Genomic DNA, 18,906 nt, shown 5'->3' on the forward strand with positions numbered 1-18,906 from the left:
TTCCTCTAACAGAGATGACTGGAATCTCCTCTGATATCAAGAATCTAGGAGATTCCTGTGAAAGCATCCCTGTGGATGCTTTTCCCAAAGAATACAGTTAAGATGGCTTGATGCTAAAGTTGTCTTTGCCCTGGGTTTGGGATCTGAGGATCAAGGAAGCTCTGTGACCAGTTAAGCATGTTTGTTACTGTCATGGGATCTCTGTGTCTGCAACCTGGCACGGGTGGTTAGACACACTCAGTTCTCCAACTCTTGTCCTTCATAATGGGCCACTTAAAGGTGGCAAGCAGGCAGGAGGTTTGCACAGATCCAAGTTTTTAGAGGCATGAATGGGAAGAAAAACACTGGTTATTTCACTGTCAGAGATGCCCCAGAAGAAAGGCCAGGAAGAGGAGAATAAAGGAGAAGAGATGAAGGTAGTCCTTGCTGAACCAGTGGCCCAGCTTTGTGTGCTTCTCAAGCTACCTCTTCCATGGCATAATCTCCCCAAAGAAAGTACCTGTCCAACAGTACAGAAGCCATGTCACACCTTAAGTACAAGTATGCAGGGTATGGTCACTCCATTTTGTTGCATCTTTAGTCATGGAGAGGGTAGCTACATTTGTGGGGGGCTGGTCCCTGGTTGGTAGCTCCTTCGGAAAAGATGTGAATGCAACATTATATGAATACAGCTAAACTACTGCCCAGTCACAGGTGGCTCAGCATCTTCACACTATATTCCCCAACACTCCTGGTTCTTGATTGTGCAAGAGAAAAGTTAATTCAGAGCTGCCAGCATGGTGAGGAAAATTACAAAGATAGTATCAATCTCCACATGAAATCTAAACCCGGAAGGGAAACTGGGATGTGTAACACAGTATGTGTACTACATATATATGTACGGTATATGCATATATACACCAGTATAAGCACTGCAAATTATATTGGTTCACCTGCAAAGTTCAATTTAAACATTTCAGAAACAAACAAAAAACAGCTGTGCACTTTATACCCAATTGATTTGTTTGAGCAGTCTTACATTCATTTTAAAGGAAATGCTATGTGAAGATCATGTTTCCAATATGGAGAAAGGATCGCTCAGACTGTAAGAAATGGACTTGCCCTTTTCATTTGGCCATGCAATGTGTATTTGAGCAGTTACCTGAGCACCATGACATGTCTTTGCTACCTTTGCTGCCTGAGCCTTCACTTCTGTTTGGAACTAGGTGGAAGAAAAGAGTGCAGACCAAAAAAAAAAAAAAAAAAAAAAAAAAAGAAACGTTGCAAGGAAAGGAAGTGGAAAGAATATGGACTGATTTCTAGGAAGAAATTATACTCTCGTGCAACAGTGGAAGAGATGTAATTTAGAAAATAATAATTTTTGGCTATCTGCATTACATTTACTTTCTGATGTTATACATAATTACATGTACATGTATTGTGTTTTATGATCTCTGGAGCTCACATTAATCTTTATTGAGAAATAACAAGAAAATCTGATACATAAAGAAGTTGCTTTGTGATTCTCGGATGCTCACTTCCCACTTGTGTTTTATAGCCTAAGCACAGCAGGGAAATACAAAAATCAGATGAGAAAGTGCAAGGGAAAAGGGTTAACACAGTAATAGGAGATGTAAAGCTTACACTCTCTTAGAAGATGCAGCTGTACTTCTTTCTTACACCTGTGCAGACACTAAGTGGAATCTCCATTCATATGGGCAGAGGGAAGCACAGTCTTTTTTGTTTTAGTTAACTTTAATCTGAAATTTTCACATGTTGACAAAAGAATACAGAGTAGTTTCAAGCCAAAAGGCAGTGTAAAAATCCTCACATATTTATAAATCTCATGGTTTCCGATGGAAATCTCAGGCTTTTGGAGATCTTATTTGTGATTTTTTTTTTTCAGCAAAAATGTGTTTGGATACAACCACATCACAGCAATAGTCTCAGCTGTAATCAAACATACAACCTGTGCAGAATTTAGCTAATTCTTATCATCTGTAGCTGATTGCTCTGTGCCCCCACAACCCCTCTGTCCATATCAGTTGGGATTCTCAGGAGGAAATGAGACCTTTTGTTATGTCTCCTTAAATTCAGATGTAATCCATGTGTTTTAGCAATGGGGAAGATTTGAGGTAGGCAGGCCTTTGCTCTGATGTCTTCAGAGCTACAGAAAATTTACGTGAGACTTGGTATGAAACATTTAAGGAAGGGTAGTCCTATGCAGTGGTATTTGATCGTAACAGGGTTTTCTTATCTAAGTTATGGAAAAGTAGGTCTGAAACAAAGCTTAAGAGATCTTCTGGAGTGCTCTACAGCATATAAACTCACTTAGAACAATTGAATTAATCTCAAATGTTTGTCTTTTAATTTTTCACGATCTGCAGAGAGATTCCATGACATACCAGTCTATCCCTGTGCTTCATTACTTTTACTGATATACTATTATTTATTTATTTATTTTGCTGGGATATAGCTTGGATCTTTCTTACTGTACATTTTTACCTTTACTCCATGCCCACTTGGAGCCTTCAGAATATTTTACTACCTTCCTTTTTGCTACATTCCTTGCCTATTAACTATGAGAAGACATTGCATCATCCTCCACTTTCTCATTTCTAGAGAACCTCCATTTGTTTTGTCTTACCTCCTAAGTCCTACGGCCTCTGCTGTGGCAGTGTAAGTTTGAAGTCTTCAGCCCAGGAAGTATTCCTGCATGAAATACAATCCTCTACAGACTTACAGCCAAGGAATACCCTGTGCACATACCTTTTTCTTTGGCTCAGTCAGCTCATATTATTGCTAGTGTGCGTACCAGTACCTGTACTTGTTCCCTAGCCTTGCCCTCCGTTTTCCCTTGGCCTTGCCTTGCTTTCCATTTTGCCTTGCTTTACTTTCCCTTCCCTTGTTCCCTCTTACCTATTGTAGTCCCTGCCACTGTTCTCATCCTCAGTCCTTGCAGCCACGCTCTAGGCAGTTTCCCTTATGCTCACCCTAATGGAAATTTTCCTTTTTGTCACCAGTTGTGAAGCCCCTTCAGTGTTGTGTGGTTCTGGCTGTGATTTTAGAGAAGAATCCTCAGTGCTCTTAAACTCCACATCCTAAACTGATGTTTGCGGGACTTGCACTCCTCCAGAAGTGGATTCCTAAACTTGTGATCCTCCACAGGACTTCACACTCCACAACGGTGCTTGGGCACAGTGAGGACCTTGGCTGCTCCAACATCTGGGCCACACAGCAGAGGGAGCTGCTGAGATAACATTGCCATGGCCTGTGTCAGTCAAAAGGCTTCTCCTGCCTCTCCTTGCTGGACTAGCTTTGGCCTCTGTGCAACCCGGCTGAATCGGGTTGCCTCCCCCAGGTTTCTGGGCTCAGCACTGACAGCTTAGGCTTGGCCCATGACAGCCCGGACCTGCAACTTCTGGGACTGTCGATTGCATAAAGACTCTACTGTTAAAACCTAACTTTGCATGTGCCCATATATAAACGGGCCTTTTCAGGCCTTGCAACTTAGTAAAATTGTATTCACTCAGTCATATTTCCCTTCCCCTCTACCTCTCTAACATGCTAAAAACTGTTTTAAAAATGACTCCAAATAATTCCTGAGCATACTGGAAAAAGTTGGAAGAGTTATTTAGCAAGGGCAATACAACATTTTATTTTATTTTATTTTTATTTTTTTTCTTGACCTCACTCTTGTAAGATACCAAGCTGTTGGCTTTAATTGACACAAGATAAGTATGAGGCAGATATTTGGCATGGGAGAGCTTAGTTTTCAAAGATTAAAAAGAACTATGAGCCATAAAGAAGTTGGTCTTACAAAGTAATAGAAAATAGGAAATACTTTTAAAGTAGGAAATACTTTTTCTGTCAATTTCTGTATAAGTTATGTATCATAAAATACAGTTCAACAGTGCACGGTTAAGGATATTATAAAATATCTGTATTAATGAGTTACTGGTGATAAAAATACAATTTTATAACAAGCAGACCAATACATAAAAATAATAAAATCTGTATTTCTGTAAACTCACACAGACATCTAGTGTGGTGCCTAGCATGTAATCACTATGCCAGATCACAAGGGTTGTTAGTAAACATGCACATTATGAGAAAAAGAACCTCAAACTGAGAAAATTAATTTAATTTATTGCCAATTAACAAAAACTCCTAATTATTAATTGGGCCATAGAGAAACCAAAAAGACAGCTAAGTAAACATGTAGAATCATCAAATCATACAATGGTTTGGGTTGAAAGGGACCAAAACCATTATTAGTGAAATGCTTTTCTTCTCCTTTCCATAGGCAAACAGTGCAACACCTCTCCTCTCCATGTCCTACTTTGTTTTCACCAGGTGTTATTCTCAGCCCTTCCCAATCCTTCTGGCAAGGTGAGGGGCAGCAGAGAAGGTTGGCATCGATGTGTAGTGGCTTCTTTGTGCTGCTTCTTACACTTTTCTCCTCCTTCTATGCGGTGCGGCTCCTCCCTTCTAACTTGTTTCCTCTGCCCAAGCGTGGGTAATGTCTCAGTCCCTCAAAGGTGTCTCAGGCTCAGCATGGGTTGCCATTTTCCAGGAGCACGTCTCTAGCTGCACCCCCAACAATGTCCTCTTCCATGCATATCCAACATTGTCTCCTCCACATCACCTCCATTTCTCCTGCCCCTCACAGCTATTGCTCGTTCTCAGACATGTCTTAACCTTGCATTTTTTTAGACATGACTGACTGAGATGAAGTCTTCAGTTGCCATGAAGACACAGCAAATTATTTGCTGTAAATCTTTATTTGGAAGGGTAAATAATCATTGTTAAATTGTACAGCAATCTCCTGAGAAACAATTAGAGCAAATAACAAATTGCTATGAAAATTGATTCTATAGTATCCTACATGACATAAAAGTATACTATTAAAAACAAAACAAAACTAAGCATGCAATAAGTGGGAGATGGTCACTGCAATAGGAAGTTGCCAACAGAAATATATTTGGGCTATAGTCTGAATTATTTAATAAAGTTACTTTTGCATATTTGCAACTGAAAGAAGAGCTGCACTACATTGGAATGACATGCTGCTTTCTTCTTTTGTTGTTGTCATTGATTTATTTTTATTAATCTTCTGCTGAGAAGTCACTTATTTTTGCTTACCTGACACTAACAGCAAAGAGGACTTATAGGCTGATAAAAGATCAATCCTTCAGACATTTCTCAAGCTGTTAATTTTATCAAACTCCTCTAGTTGTCATGAATCACATACACATAGGTTAATATGCAACACTTTGCACACCCTCCTCTCACCCAGGTAGCAGTAACTTGTTGTTTCTGGTGTTTCACACCAGTATATTTTACTTTTTTGGAACATCATTGCTGAACATTACAGGCAGTTTTATACACGTGAGGAAGTCAATGCAGTCAATGACCATTTAGAGTATTTAAATTGCATGGTTTTGCAAGAATCAAACCTAATAAGATATGTATCCATCCATCACTGGAAGAAGCTCATGGAATTTATAATGAAAATAAAGACCAAACGGGATCAATTTTATATAAAGCAGAAGTAGGCCACCACAAAAGAAGAAAATCTATTTGACACTGCCTTCAAATGACAACTAGGGTGTTTTTACAGTAGAGAAGAAAGTAGTAGTGTATCTTTAACAATCACACATTTAGAAATGCTATGAGAGAGTAGAAATGCTTCTGTCCTTTCACAATATGTACAGCTTGGTTATTAGCCAAGCACAAAGACTGGCATACTGAGGAGGGAAGCATGCTGGACAGCTAATTCTTTTTCATTTACAGTTATTGGAAAAAAATGTTAAGGATAATTTTGCCTGAAAACACAAACCTGCAATCCCTATTGTTTTAATTATAAACTGTGTACATTGTATGCCAGGAGACCAGCAATGGAAAAACCAAGGTAAAAAGACACTCTTTGTATGTTTGGGCCTTTGTTCAGTAGGAATGAAGGAACAGGCTTCACTGGTATCCTAAAGGGTTCGTTGATGCCATAGTTTATGTAAATAACTGTACCCTCAACTCTTCCATCCAAAGGAAGCAAAAGATCATGAACAACCTTTTCCTTCCAGATATTTTCATTCTGCCAGAGGTCATTCAGTTCCTGTTCTGAAAGTGAGCTAAAAAGCTGATCTATCTTTCTTTTGTGAACAAATCTGTTTAGGCCGCTGCCTTTTGCAAGATAGAAATGAGCCACAGGTTGCTTGGAACAACCTATGGCTCCATAGAGCTCTTTGAAAGACTCACATAGGCGTCTAACATACTTGTCCATTTTCCTAGAATCTTCATTTAGTTGTTTTCTATTTTCAGGCCAGAACAACAAAGAGGCAAGGAAGAAAGGCTCTACACAGTATGAATTCAGTTCCACTTTCTCTAGAATACTTACAAGTTGACTTCTCAGTCCCTCAAAATGGTATAACTCAGTGGATTCAGGTTTAATGCAGTTCAGAACAACATTTGCCAAAATAAAATTCTGTTTTTCCTTCAGAGTTGCCTGTGAGTTCGCCTCACACAGAAATGCGTATGCATATACTATGTCTTCTATCTCTCTGACAGCATTTCTCTGGTTTTTGTAAAGGTATGCCAAAACTCCAGAAAATGAGTCTGCTTTGGAAGCCTCCACAGCCTTTCTGTATGCTTCTATTTTCTGAGACAAGGGCCACCCTAAGACCTGTTGACTTCTCAGTTGCTCAACACTGGAATCACAAAATATTTTTGTGTATTTTTTAAAACATTCTTGAACTGTCTCAGCCATTCTTGCCTCTACAAATTCTCTTTCATTTGTCTGTGTTTTGAAAAACACAAAGTAGTCTTCAAGGAAGTCAAATGCCCTTTTTAATTGTGATCGCAAATTTTTTAAAAAGCTGGAATAATGTTTAAGAACCTCACTCTCTGTGCTAGGGCTATCTAAATTCAAAGCACTATTTCCTGATAGATACGTTATCATTCTTTTCCTACACTGTGAGTCTTTGCTGAAAAAGGGAATGTGCTGGAGGACATCAATAATATAAAGACCAGTTTCTATCTCTCCCTGATAACCCAAAGTATTGTAATTTTGAAACTTTCTTTTACGTTTTTGATGCTGCAAATTTTGTTCAATGGCTGCATTCTTAGCTTGATGCTGAGATGTTCTGAAAGCCCATGAAGCATTTTGAGCAAGATCTAGCAAACAATCCAGTTCCTGAGCTGTTAGGACTGCACTCTTTATTTTGTGCTCTACCTGGTATCTTAGCTTGTGTTTAAAGACTTGACCTAATGTATCTGATATGTATGAACTGTGTGGTGCTCGATCTTTGGCTTCTTTGGCCCAGAATAATGCTGAGTCATATTCATTTTCTTTAATGTAGCAGTATCTTGCTAAGGCTTGGCAAATGTGACTGTTTTTCTTAAACCTAGTGGATGCTTGTTTTAACACACGTTCCACATTAAAATATTTTTCTTCTTTATGAATGGCTTCAATTAATGGGGAGAACCATGTGTCTGACTCATAGCCACGTTCTCTGCGCTGTCTAGTAATCAGTAGGGTTATTATATCACGAGTAAGTTTGTCTTGTTGTAATGAATTCTCATAAAGCAAATCCTCCTTCAATAATCGCAATGTAATTTCACTTTTAGGCAAGTTATAGGTTAGTTTAAATTCTGTTAGGCACCACTGTGCTATCAATGTGTGAATGATGCGTAGACCTCGGTATGTCATGTGTTCTTGTACTCGAGTATACATTAGAATATTGGAACAAATTCCCATTTTTTCTATCAGTTTATCTTTGTTGCCTGTCTCTCGAGAATTAATTCCCAAGAATTCTTCACATAGTGATATTGAAAGTGTAGATGTTCTTACATAAGCGTTTAAGAGTGTGAGATAGTAAACAAGTTGTGCTGATTTAGAATTTATATTCAAGTCACGCAAGGTATTTTTAACCAATTTTTCTATGTACTTTGGATCAAAGTTTTTCTTCATAATCATAAAAGAATAGAAATTATCTGGATTTGGGTGCATCTTTTCAATATCTTTTAGTTTCTGTTCAAAGGCCCTTTGCTCTTTTTCAGAAAGGGTCTGTTTTAAAGAAATACTGTTCAAGCAATTGATTGTTGCATTTTCATCAGGATTCTGAGATCTCATACAATTTAAAACAATCACTAAAGGATTTACATACGGAATACATTTTTCTGTTATAGCTGCCTGAATTTCGTTTTGCAGAAGATAGACATTTTCTTGGTCTTCAAAATCATCCACAAGAAGTAACACTGCTAAATAGCCACTGTCCTTGTTTGCTCCATAGGTGATTAAAGTTGCCACTTGTGTTCCAAAATCACTTGTTTTGTTTTTGAGAACAGCACATCTGAATTGCTTCCGGAGATTCCAGAGGATATGCATAGCTAATGTTGTCCCACCACAGCCAGGATGGTGGTAAAGGTTGATAATTTTTACAGGCGACTGATTAGCGCTGTTAGCTGAAGACACAATTAGTTGTTCAAGGTTTTCATAACGATCCCTTTTGACAAAAACCGATGTGTAATTTTCAGAAGAAAAATAAAAATTCCACCATGTCACTCTACCACCTCGATAAAAATCTTTTTCCCGTTCTTTCATGAATTTTTTAAATCGTTCTTCATCCTTCTCTATCTCTGTGTCCTTGCATTCATTTTCACATAAGATTTCCAATGCTGCTATGAAATCTTCTTCTTTCTTTAGAAGAATGGTAGAACCGCCAATGGAGGGCAGAAGTCTTTTAGATGACTGTGTCACTGATTTCGCTTTTATGATGGTACCATTTACCATTTCCAGGGTTAAATTAGAAACACATTTATTTGAAAGTGCTTCCTCTCTTATGCCTCTAGCATGAAGAAGATCTTTCCATCGCTGGTCTGTACCTGCACCAATGCAAATGCAGGCCATGTCTTCTAGTCCCTTTAATTCTTGGTAAAATGTAACAAATGTCTCAGCAAGAGGATCCAATGGATCTTCCACTCGGGAAAGCAAAAGAAACACTATTAAAAACTTCCCACTCTGCTTTACATCTTTGTGTGAAAGAAATGAAATCATCTTTCTGACTTCAGCAGCCCTATCTCGTTGCCATGAAGCATGATCTAATGGTAGTTCTTTATTGCCTTTGAAGTCTGATCCACTTTCTGCAATGATTCCATTGCAGAAAATCCAGTTTGTCTCCTGATGCAAATTCAGCTTCTCAGCTTGTTCAGAAACTGAACCCACCTTGTTTTCATAATGATATGGGAAGCAAAGTTTGGCATTTCGAGTTTTTTGGTAAGTCTTAAATACACCATTTTTTTCTGATTCAGGGTCAAAATCAAGCACAGCAAACCATTTAATTTCCTGTAAAAAGTCTAAGTGTGAAGTTTGACTTGGATGGCATTTGTTTGTTACCAAAATGTAGTAGTCATAATAACAGTCATCTAGCATGTCTCTGTTGCCAGTGAGCAGACTAATTAGCTTTAGTCCTTCATTCATTGTCTTCTTTTGCTTTAAGTTATATTCTTCCTCTGCTCTTTTACGAGAATCTGCTAACAATGTCAAGTTACATTTAAACTTTTCAAATTCATCTGTATTTTTAATATTTTTAGAACTAGCTCCATCGCGGATGAAGACAGCTTTCCTGAAACACTTGCTCTTAAACTCATATATGTTGGTACAGAAATATTTTGTATTACAGATGAAGTGTCTGGGAACCACATCTATTTCAATGACAAATGTATCTGATAGAGTTTCATTTGGTAACAATACTTCCACAAATCTAGGTTCTCTAATGCAAGCTTTTGCATCTCCAATGTATTGCTTATCAAAGTACTTTTCAATGTATCTATTAAAATGGTTGATGTAGGCTTCTTTCTCGGTAACTTTTATTCCTTCGATTTCCCCATGTGGATTGTCACGTATTCCAAAATGAATAGTGCCATTTGTGCGAGAGTTCATGCAGGCTGCAGCAAACCTAAAGACTTCATTGCTAAATTTCATTTTAATGTCTTCTTCTAGTGCATTCTCTGTGTTGGAAAGTAATTTGAATTCATGTGCTGGATCAATGAGGTTAAGTGGCCCTGTTTCAGCGACATTAAGAATATGATGTTGTATGTATCGAGTACCATCACTGAAATTATCAAAAGGATGTGGCATACATATGTTTCTAGTTGGGTGCTGGCTGCTTGATGGTGACTTCTCCGATACATTCTCCTCGTCAGCTGACTTTATTGCTGTTTTATTTTCTACAGACTCCAGTTCAGAATCCTGCAGTATACTGGAATTAAATGACCTGTATTTCTTCTTGCACTCGTTCTTTACAATTTCTTCATCATCTTCTCCATCAATACTCTGTTCACTGCCTTCTTGTCCCTCAGCCTGGTTTGAACTTTCAGTCAGAATGCCATGCTTTTTCAGGAAATGAATGATTTGAATAGCAGGCCCATGAGGTATGCCCATCTCCACCAGATCTTTTTTAGTCAACAGTTTCAAAGTAGAACCAGTTACATCTTGGTCATACAAGATTTCTGCATATTTCTGGTCAATCTTAAGAATTTCAGTTAAGAGTTGTTTGACTTCTTCTTTTGTCCACGTTTCAGCATGTTGATAAAAATGTAATTTCTCTTTTTTTTCAGTGTTTGCATTTTCCATTCTTTAAGGAAAAAAAATACAATGTTACTAAACAAGTGATTTATAATAGCTTATTAACTGAATAATGCATATTTTCTTGATGCTGTCTACGATTTATTTCATAATTTCTGTAATCTGACACATGGAATATAACAGTTCAATGAGGGGACATCAGGGGAATGTGAAGTCAGATCATATATAAGACATTATCTGCTTCTAATAGGAAGATTACTTTTTCTTACAGAACAGCTTTATGTGAGTCCTGTTTTTAAACCACTTCCACAGCTGACACTACATAAAAATGATGGCTGATTGTTGTCATTTGGACACCCAACTTGCAGTTGTATGGGCCATCAAATACAAATCATGGTCACAAATGGCTCTCATAAAGGCTATAATTTGGTGGAGAAGGAAAAATTCCAAGCTTTTTTCATCCTAAAATGCGGTTAGGTACTCAATTTGTTCGAATAACATTGCAAAGAGACTTTTGGGTGGAAATATACTACTGTAATTACTCAACTGCTACTACTGCAAATGAAAGGAAATTCTTTACCATTTTACTTTTTCAGTACATTTTATATTCATTGAGCTTTCTCAAATAAAATCAAGCAGTTCAGCAGCATTTGCAGCATTTGTGGAGATGAGTGACAGGGAGGAGAGCATCTTACAATCCACTTGATCCTATTGAATTTGGACTTTTGGCATAAACTTTCAATAAAGAAGCACAGGGAAAATTAGGGAAAGAAAGGGAAGGGAAAATTTCACTTAGTAGTGTCCAATTTTACTTCATCCCCTCAATTCCTTTAAGAGAATTATATTTATTCCTCTGAAATTTATATTTTGTTATGGAATTACACCCAGCTACAGTCATCACACTAGTGGAAATATTCTTTTCTTGTTGGTACCTGATAATTCCTGAGACAAAATAAATTCATAGATTTTTATTTTATTTTATTTTTTTTCCATAGAAGAAATTTTTGTTTCTTGAAAGAATGCTTTGTTATCTAACCCATCCTAGCAACATGTTTTCCTTGATCTATTACATGATTTCCTAAAACATGAACTTTAATAAGAAGCAACAATAGGGATTTCTTATAGCTAGTGCTGGAGTACTGTTTTCTTCCTAGTTTTGGTCAAGCTGCCTCCTGATTTAACTAATGAACTGCCAGGGCACAGAGCAAAGGTGGGGAGCAGGCTGGAGAAGCCTGCAGTTGGCTTTACGCTCAACAGACTGTTCCCTCTCGTCACAAAAAAAAAAGGAAAACTAGTTTCTAGTTCTTTAGAATAGCACTATGGGAAGCACATATTATTAAAAATTGGGGGTGCAGAGGGAAACAGACTCGCTGTTTTTATGACAAAACTGATCTGGCTATCATCCTCACCAGTAACTCCACCCAGAGTATCTGAAGTCCGAGAAAAGAAACTGAAACTAAAGCTCTTCTCTGGCTCAGAGACTATTCAAGCCAGCAGTGTAAAACTATGACTTTAAATCCCATCAAATTTACAGTTTGCAATAGAGGCACAATTTACTCCTAACATAGAAGCAAACATGTTTATGACCTTTAAAACAGTGACTCTGTGTTTTAAAATTTGTAATCCCTCCCCCCCCCCCCATGAGACAAAGCTCTAGAATGGTATACTTTCATTTCCTCGTTTTGATGTAGTGTTTCTAGGTTTCATGTTATTGGCTAGTTAATGATTCTGACCCACTGAAGTATTTCATAGATGTTCTTTTCCAGCAGAGAATCACTCTACTGTATTTTTTCTGCAGAATAATTTCTTTCAGGACATGTTCCTTGGGATTAATTCACTGCAATCTCCTAACAGCCACCTTTCACGTGCAAAAAATTTTACAGAAGATTCAGAAAAGTTTATCTTAATAGATTATAGATCATCATATGTATAAAATTAATGTCTCAGAAACAAGAAATGATATCAGACTAAGACATCACATCTTCATAAAATATTCCGGACTAGAATTAAATGTGTGCACTTACTGTAACTGTTCTGTTCTGCAGTTTTCTTCCTATAGTTGTCCAGTAAGTGTATTTTGTTCAAGCAGGATACACAACAGCTAAAATTCAGCTGAATTACTCTTCTAAGCTATTAAAGAAAAACAAAACAAAACAAACCACCCTAAAATTAGTTTATAAACTTTGAAGAAGTCTGAGATCAGAAATAGTAGGAGGAAAAGTGCATTGATAGACATACAGTCACTTTTTCCTAGTGGCAAACACGCATCTTTGGAGGAGACAGATAGCAGTCTGCTACAGAATATTTATTTCTCCTTACCTTTTTCTTGCATGTTTCTGGTTTACACTTCCATATCTGTGACTAAGATGCTCTAAACTGTGCAACTTTGAAGGTGGGTGTTGCAAAGAAGCTGGAGGAAGTAGTTAACAGGAGATTCTAGTTCCCTCCTCCCCTTTTGCTTTCTCTTTTGCAAGGCAGAGTTCCTTGTGCTCTACCTCTTCCTAGCTGGGAAAGCACTATGGTTCCCTTATGGGGGGAAAATGCAATGAAAAGAAGCTCATGGAGCTTCTTTGAGATAAGGACAGGGACATCACTCACCAGTTACCATCACAGCTGAGACAGATTCGGCATAAGGGAGATTAATGTGATATATTGCCCACTAATAACAGATTAGTGCAGTGAGAACTAGCAGTGAAGTAAAGACACCTTCCCCCTATCCACCCTCTTCTATGTCCTCCCCCTGAGCATCTCAGGAGAATGGGGAATGGGGGCTGCTGTCAGTCCCTGAGGCTTCATCTCCACCGTTCCTTCACCATCACTCTCTGCCCCTGCTCCACGTGGGGTCCCTCCCATGGGATGCCATCCTTCCCGAATGGATCCTGCAGGGGCTGCCCTCAGGCAGCAGCTCTTCAAGAACTGCTCCCACATGGCTTCGTACCATGGGGTCCATTTCCCAGGAGCAAACTGCTCCAGCACGGGTCCCCCACAGGCGGCAGCCCCCCCCAGACCCCCTGCTCCTGCGTGGGCTCCTCTCCATGGGCTGCAGCTCTGGCCCGGGGCCTGCTCCTGTAGAGGCTCTCCATGGGCCGCAGCCTCCTCCAGGCCACATCCACCTGCTCCACTGGGGGCTCCTCCACAGGCTGCAGCGTGGAGATCTGCTCCACGTGGGACCCATGGGCTGCAGGGGGACAGCCTGCTCCACCAGGGGCCTCTCCACAGGCCGCAGGGGAACTGCTGTTCTGTGCCTGGAGAACCTCCTGCCCTCCTGCTGCACTGACCTGGGGGCTGCAGGGCTGCTTCTCTCACATTTTCTCACTCTTCTCCCAGCTGCTGTCACACTTTTTTCCCCTTTCTTAAATTTGCTCTCACAGAGGTGCAACCAGCATCTCTCACCATGGACGGGCCAGCTGGAGCTGTTCCCAACATCTTTCTGACATGGGGCAGCTTCTGGATTCCTCACAGAAGGAATCCCTGCAGTCCCCTTGCTACCAAAACCTTGCCACATAAATCCAGTACAATTGGTACCTGTAATGTGTGATAAAGTGATCTGATAAAGTACTATGTGACTGTTGTAAATGTTGAACACTGTGCATCCTTTGAGCCTCAGATTCGTAGCTCTTTGTGCAGACTTTACACTTGCTGTTATTGATTTTTTCCAAATGAGGACTCGATATGAAGTACCTTATTGATATAAAAATTTGCCAAAATATGCTGTGAATTATCCATTTAGATCAGTTCTATAAATCCTACAATGACCAAAATACAGCTTGTAGACCACTGCATTACATCTCAATGATACAGAGCAGCCTGGTTGCAAAATGCGTTTGTAGTTTTGCACTAACAGGAAATAGCTTTTTTTTTTTTCCTTTTTTTTTTTTTTCTTCTTCTGTTTGTTTGTGTGTTTTTTTTTTTTTGTTTTTCCCTTTTGTTTCAAAATTGTGTCAGATATGATCAAAGATTTAATAAATGGGATGTGGTTTTCAGCATTTTCCTTCCTGCAATATCCTCAGCCACAGACATTTGCTAAATAATTTTATCTTTATTCTTTCTCCCATGCCTATTATAACATAGACATCAATAGAGGTAGTTTATTAGATCTTGAGAGCTCTGTAACTACTGTTATGGAAGCATATAGCATACTACTTGTGCCTAATGTGTTGTTTGCTTTTTTTTTTTTTTTTTTTTCTTCCACAGTGAGATGTTTTACCCAAGAGACCATTTTCATAAAAGTCTTAAGGCTTTTCTTCAGTGCATTTCTCTGGCATTACTGCTTTCTTTGACAGTCCCATGGAAACTCCATCTCTTGCCAGCAGCTGCTCCTATGCCCCAACCCAAGAGCAATTCTATCAAAAAATTACAAAAGGATGAAAAAATGAGGAGCCCAATCTTGCTGAACTTGCTTCTCTTGCTTACATTTGCATTCTGCGGTCACCATTATCAGTTTCTTAAAGAAGGCAGCAAAGGAAGACTGCTCCCTGCCACAGCTCCACAGTAAGATATAGTCCTTGTCTTTTCCTTAAATTCTCAGTTGCTGAATAGGGAAAGTGTAGGGAACTGCAAGTGATCCTTTTCCCTGGGAATAAGTCTCATGAGCACTGTAATGCTAAGTAGCCAGACCAGAGACAGCAGGACCTGCTAGTCTTCTAGGAGCAGCAGGCAGGTTGCTATAGGCTGTTTCCATGTAGTTCGTAGTTTGTCAGGCAGTAGGACTGATGTTGAGTGCCACCCATCCCACCCTCACTCCAGTGTGCTCTCTGGTCAGATCACAGCCTGAGGGAACCTCTGCAGGCATAAACCTGTGGCTGCATGCTCTTAGTGCTTGTGAAAAGAGCAGCAATGCTTCTTCTGCTATTTCGGGTCAGTTGAGAAGCTCTGTGGGTGTTAGTTTCGTTTTCTCAATTTGCTGGCTATTTCCTGATTGTATTGCTTTGGACTGAGTTTCCCTAAGCTGTGTTTGTACAGGATGATGTTGCAACCGTTCTTCTCCTGCATGAACATTTAACAGATGATCTTACACTGACCTTCCACAGCAGCTTCTGTTGATCCACATTGCCTCTGAAGAACTATCACGCTTCCCCAGGTCCTGGCCTATTCTCTTGCACCGTATACTTGTGCAGTGAGCTGGCCCACAGAGCCAAATCACTCTCTCACATTAGTCTATGTACAGCTCAGGTCTGGGCAGGTTTCTGTGAGGTTGTTTGCTCTCCTTATAGCATAGGGCAGACCGTACTGCTGCGAACATTGTAAGGTGCTGTAAAGCTACACACTTGTACGGGCCTCTACATTTTCAGGTTACCAAAATCAATGCAAGCAACAGCTGCAATCATTGTGCATGTTCTTTGCGTTCTGCCATCTGAGGCCTAGTACTGATTAAGGAGGTATTGGGGAGGTATTGGGGAGGCAAGGACAATCCCCAGACATGGACTGTATATCTCGAAACAAGACACTGGAACTCATGATAAGGAAGCGGCAGACGGACAGAGAAACAAACGTAAGGACTATAAATCTCAAAACTGGACATTGGAATTCATTATAAAGATACAACAAACGGAAGAATTGGCAACAACCAGCTCTCGCAATTAAGAAACATGCCAATTCAGCAGATTCCTGACCAAAGGTGAAAAGTACACTGTGAGGAAGACTCGGGGTCTTCCTCCCAAAGACCCCTGCCCACGTCCCAAAGACCCCTGCCCACAATTCTTGGAAGGCTCTGCGCAGGCGCAAGGTGCCAAAAGACTAATTAGCATGAGAAGCGAGGGAAGGCGGGGATAGGTAATGCATATGTATAGGTGCTTGTAGAATATTGATAGATTGATTGTATAAATTCAAGACTGCTTTCTGCTTTGAGTATGCACGATAGGTGGAGAGATCCCCCGTGCATCCAGCGCTGCAATAAAGAATACACCACTTAAAGGAATTTCGGCTTCGATCTTTGAATCAGTACAGGAAGGCCATGACCAGTAACTTGGTAGCTTGTTTTGTGTTATTTTTCACAAGGTAGCTGCCTGCTTAAAAGCCTTGGGCATCGTGTTCTGAAACACTGCCTCTCTAGGAAACACACAGCTCACAGCTCCTTTCCCACCCTCACAAGTTCCCTCCTACTGTGATGAGGGTCCTCTCATGACCCTCATTCCTTGTGATGGAAATCCCACATATATCATAAGCCTAATTTCTGAGGATAGGAAAAAGATAGAATTGAGCAATCATTTCTTCTGGCGTCTCAAGAATGAACCTGCAGAACAAGAGTTACGATCCGAGCTATTCAATCTATCAGAACTAGACTTCTTTCTCCACTTGTTCTGTAAACCTCTGATAAGGAATAGTGTGGATTTTCCTAGGAGGACTATTTGCTGCCATCTGGCTTGAGTTTTCTGAATAGGTCTTTCCTCTTCCTCCTCTTATTGAATATGGAGAAAAAGTGATCAGCCACCCCCCCCCCCTCCCCGCCTTTTTGAATAGCTTTTTAGAAGACTTATTTTATTTCTTTTTTTTTTTTTTTTTTTCCATCAGGATAAAACATTTCCCTGTTTGATACATTTTCTAAACCAAATTATTTAGAATTCTTATTTATGCTGTTTCTCAAAGGCTTTCCTCATTTGACTCTATCTTCACACTTGAAAGGAATTTAAAATGGAATCTAGTCTTCTAACTGTCCTAGCTTTCTGTTTGGAATAGTGACCCATAATAATTGAATATAATTGTAACATTTGATACTTGTATATTCAACGTGTGGATGGGACTAAGCATGTCGGGCTGAAAGGACTTGGAAAGGATTTGAAAGACAGATTTAGAACTGAATAGGGTTTGAAAAATGTCAGAACTAAGCAAGGTGAACTTAAGCAGGGAAGTGTAGTTCTAAGGAAAATAAATGAATGATTCCCAACACCTTTTTAAAAATAAAAATAAAAAAATTATAAGGTGAGCATTTTAAATTTTATAAGGTTTTGACTTAGTAAAACAACCTTATTCATTTCCTATTGAGAAGGAAAAAAAAAAAACAACAATACAGAAAGTATAGAAAGTACTTTTTAGAACTGCGGGAAATGCAAAAAATGAACCATGATGAAAATCTGAGTTAACAATAGAAAATGTATCTTTAAAGAAGAACATGCCTTTATTTTTGGTCAGGGCGTGCTGTTGCATGAGGCGCACTAGTTCAGAAGGCATGCACTATCTCTATATTAAAATGCATCTGAGTTATCAGACCCACTGTGACCAAGAGCTTTGTACCTCACCCTGGAACACAGCACATAGCCTGAAGAGATGTATGCATATTATCTTTTTAGGTGGAGCAGGATTTCCATCAACACGCTGGTGTTTGCATTGCAAGTTTAACTGAACCATGATGTAAACTTTAACTTGAATGGGATCCTTAGATGTTTAATCTTTTGTTTGTCTTTCGGACTCCTTGTCTATTGTTTATATACCACAGATTCTAATGAAGAAATGATCCCTTGTTTTCCTTTTTTTTTTTTTTTTTTTTTTTTTTTCTCTTCTCAAATTCTTTTATAACTAGCATTGCAATACTGCCCCTTTCCATCCCAAGTGTGCATCAGTTTTGTTGTTTATGATGTGATCGCTTTAAGTCCATCTGCAAAGTGTTTGGAGGCCCTTGTTCTGTTGCTCTCTAGAAAAGTCTTGCAGCCTCTGCAGAAAGGCAGTGAGGGAGCAGGACATAAGGAGCCTTATGAAGAGCAACTTTTTGAACAAACATTTCTGTATAGACTGTCATGGGCTTTTAAGTTGTCAGTCAGTGATAAAAATTGTACCCTGCACTTTGATGTTTTTAAGAGATGGGTATGAACATCATTCTGCAGATTTTCATGTGTGACTAGAGAATATACTCAAAAAACCACAGCATGACATACCATACAAGGGCATTCTAAGACAGTGGCATTAAAAAAGGTTTGGTTTGCTGCAAAAATGTTCTCAACACAGCCATATACCTCAAAAGCAGCTGTTATAAATCAGGAAAACTCTTGTGGGAAGCAGGAATCAATGCCCAATTACCTGTTGTATTGAAGTCACCCTGGACATTCTAATTTCCCACTTCTATCAAGAAAAAAATTTAGTGTTTGCTATTATTATCTCCCTTCCTTTTCTCTTACTCTCTGTCTCAAGCGTAGTTAACCAGAGCTTCCTTCCATCTTCTGTGGGAAACCATTGCCATCTAGCTCCCAGAAAGCTGTATGATTCAGATACATAGGAGTGTGGTAAGTGACAGATTTCTGAAGGAATTATGCTAACTCTGAAGGAAGGCCATAGAAAAATGCTTGCATTTTATCTGAGTAAAACAAAAAGAGAAAAAAAAAAAAAAAAGAAACATCCTTTAATATTGTTAT

At 39.2% G+C, this 18,906-nt stretch overlaps 1 protein-coding gene across 2 annotated transcripts; it reads right to left on the reverse strand.

Annotated features, from left to right (window-relative positions):
• Positions 1-3,703: 3,703 nt before the first annotated feature.
• LOC309875364 (sterile alpha motif domain-containing protein 9-like) lies at positions 3,704-12,967 on the reverse strand. Of its 2 annotated transcripts, none has more exons than XM_082754731.1 (3): positions 12,884-12,967; positions 12,589-12,694; positions 3,704-10,613 (listed from the first exon to the last, which is right to left on the reverse strand). In XM_082754731.1, exon 3 carries the CDS (start codon positions 10,610-10,612, stop codon positions 5,843-5,845), a length of 4,770 nt encoding a protein of 1,589 aa, XP_082610857.1. In that variant the 5' UTR covers position 10,613; positions 12,589-12,694; positions 12,884-12,967; the 3' UTR covers positions 3,704-5,842. The 2 variants fall into 2 exon arrangements, with proteins under 2 accessions (XP_082610857.1, XP_082610858.1); XM_082754732.1 differs by having other exon boundaries at positions 12,589-12,689; positions 12,884-12,915.
• Positions 12,968-18,906: the final 5,939 nt, after the last annotated feature.

This window comes from Aythya marila (genome assembly GCF_965140915.1).
Source record: "Aythya marila genome assembly, chromosome: 2".
Classification (NCBI taxonomy): Eukaryota; Metazoa; Chordata; class Aves; order Anseriformes; family Anatidae; genus Aythya; species Aythya marila.

Coding starts and splice junctions, on each gene's coding strand:
- LOC309875364 (XM_082754731.1), bottom strand. CDS start 10,612: ATGGAAAATGCAAACACTGAAAAAAAAGAGAAATTACATTTTTATCAA.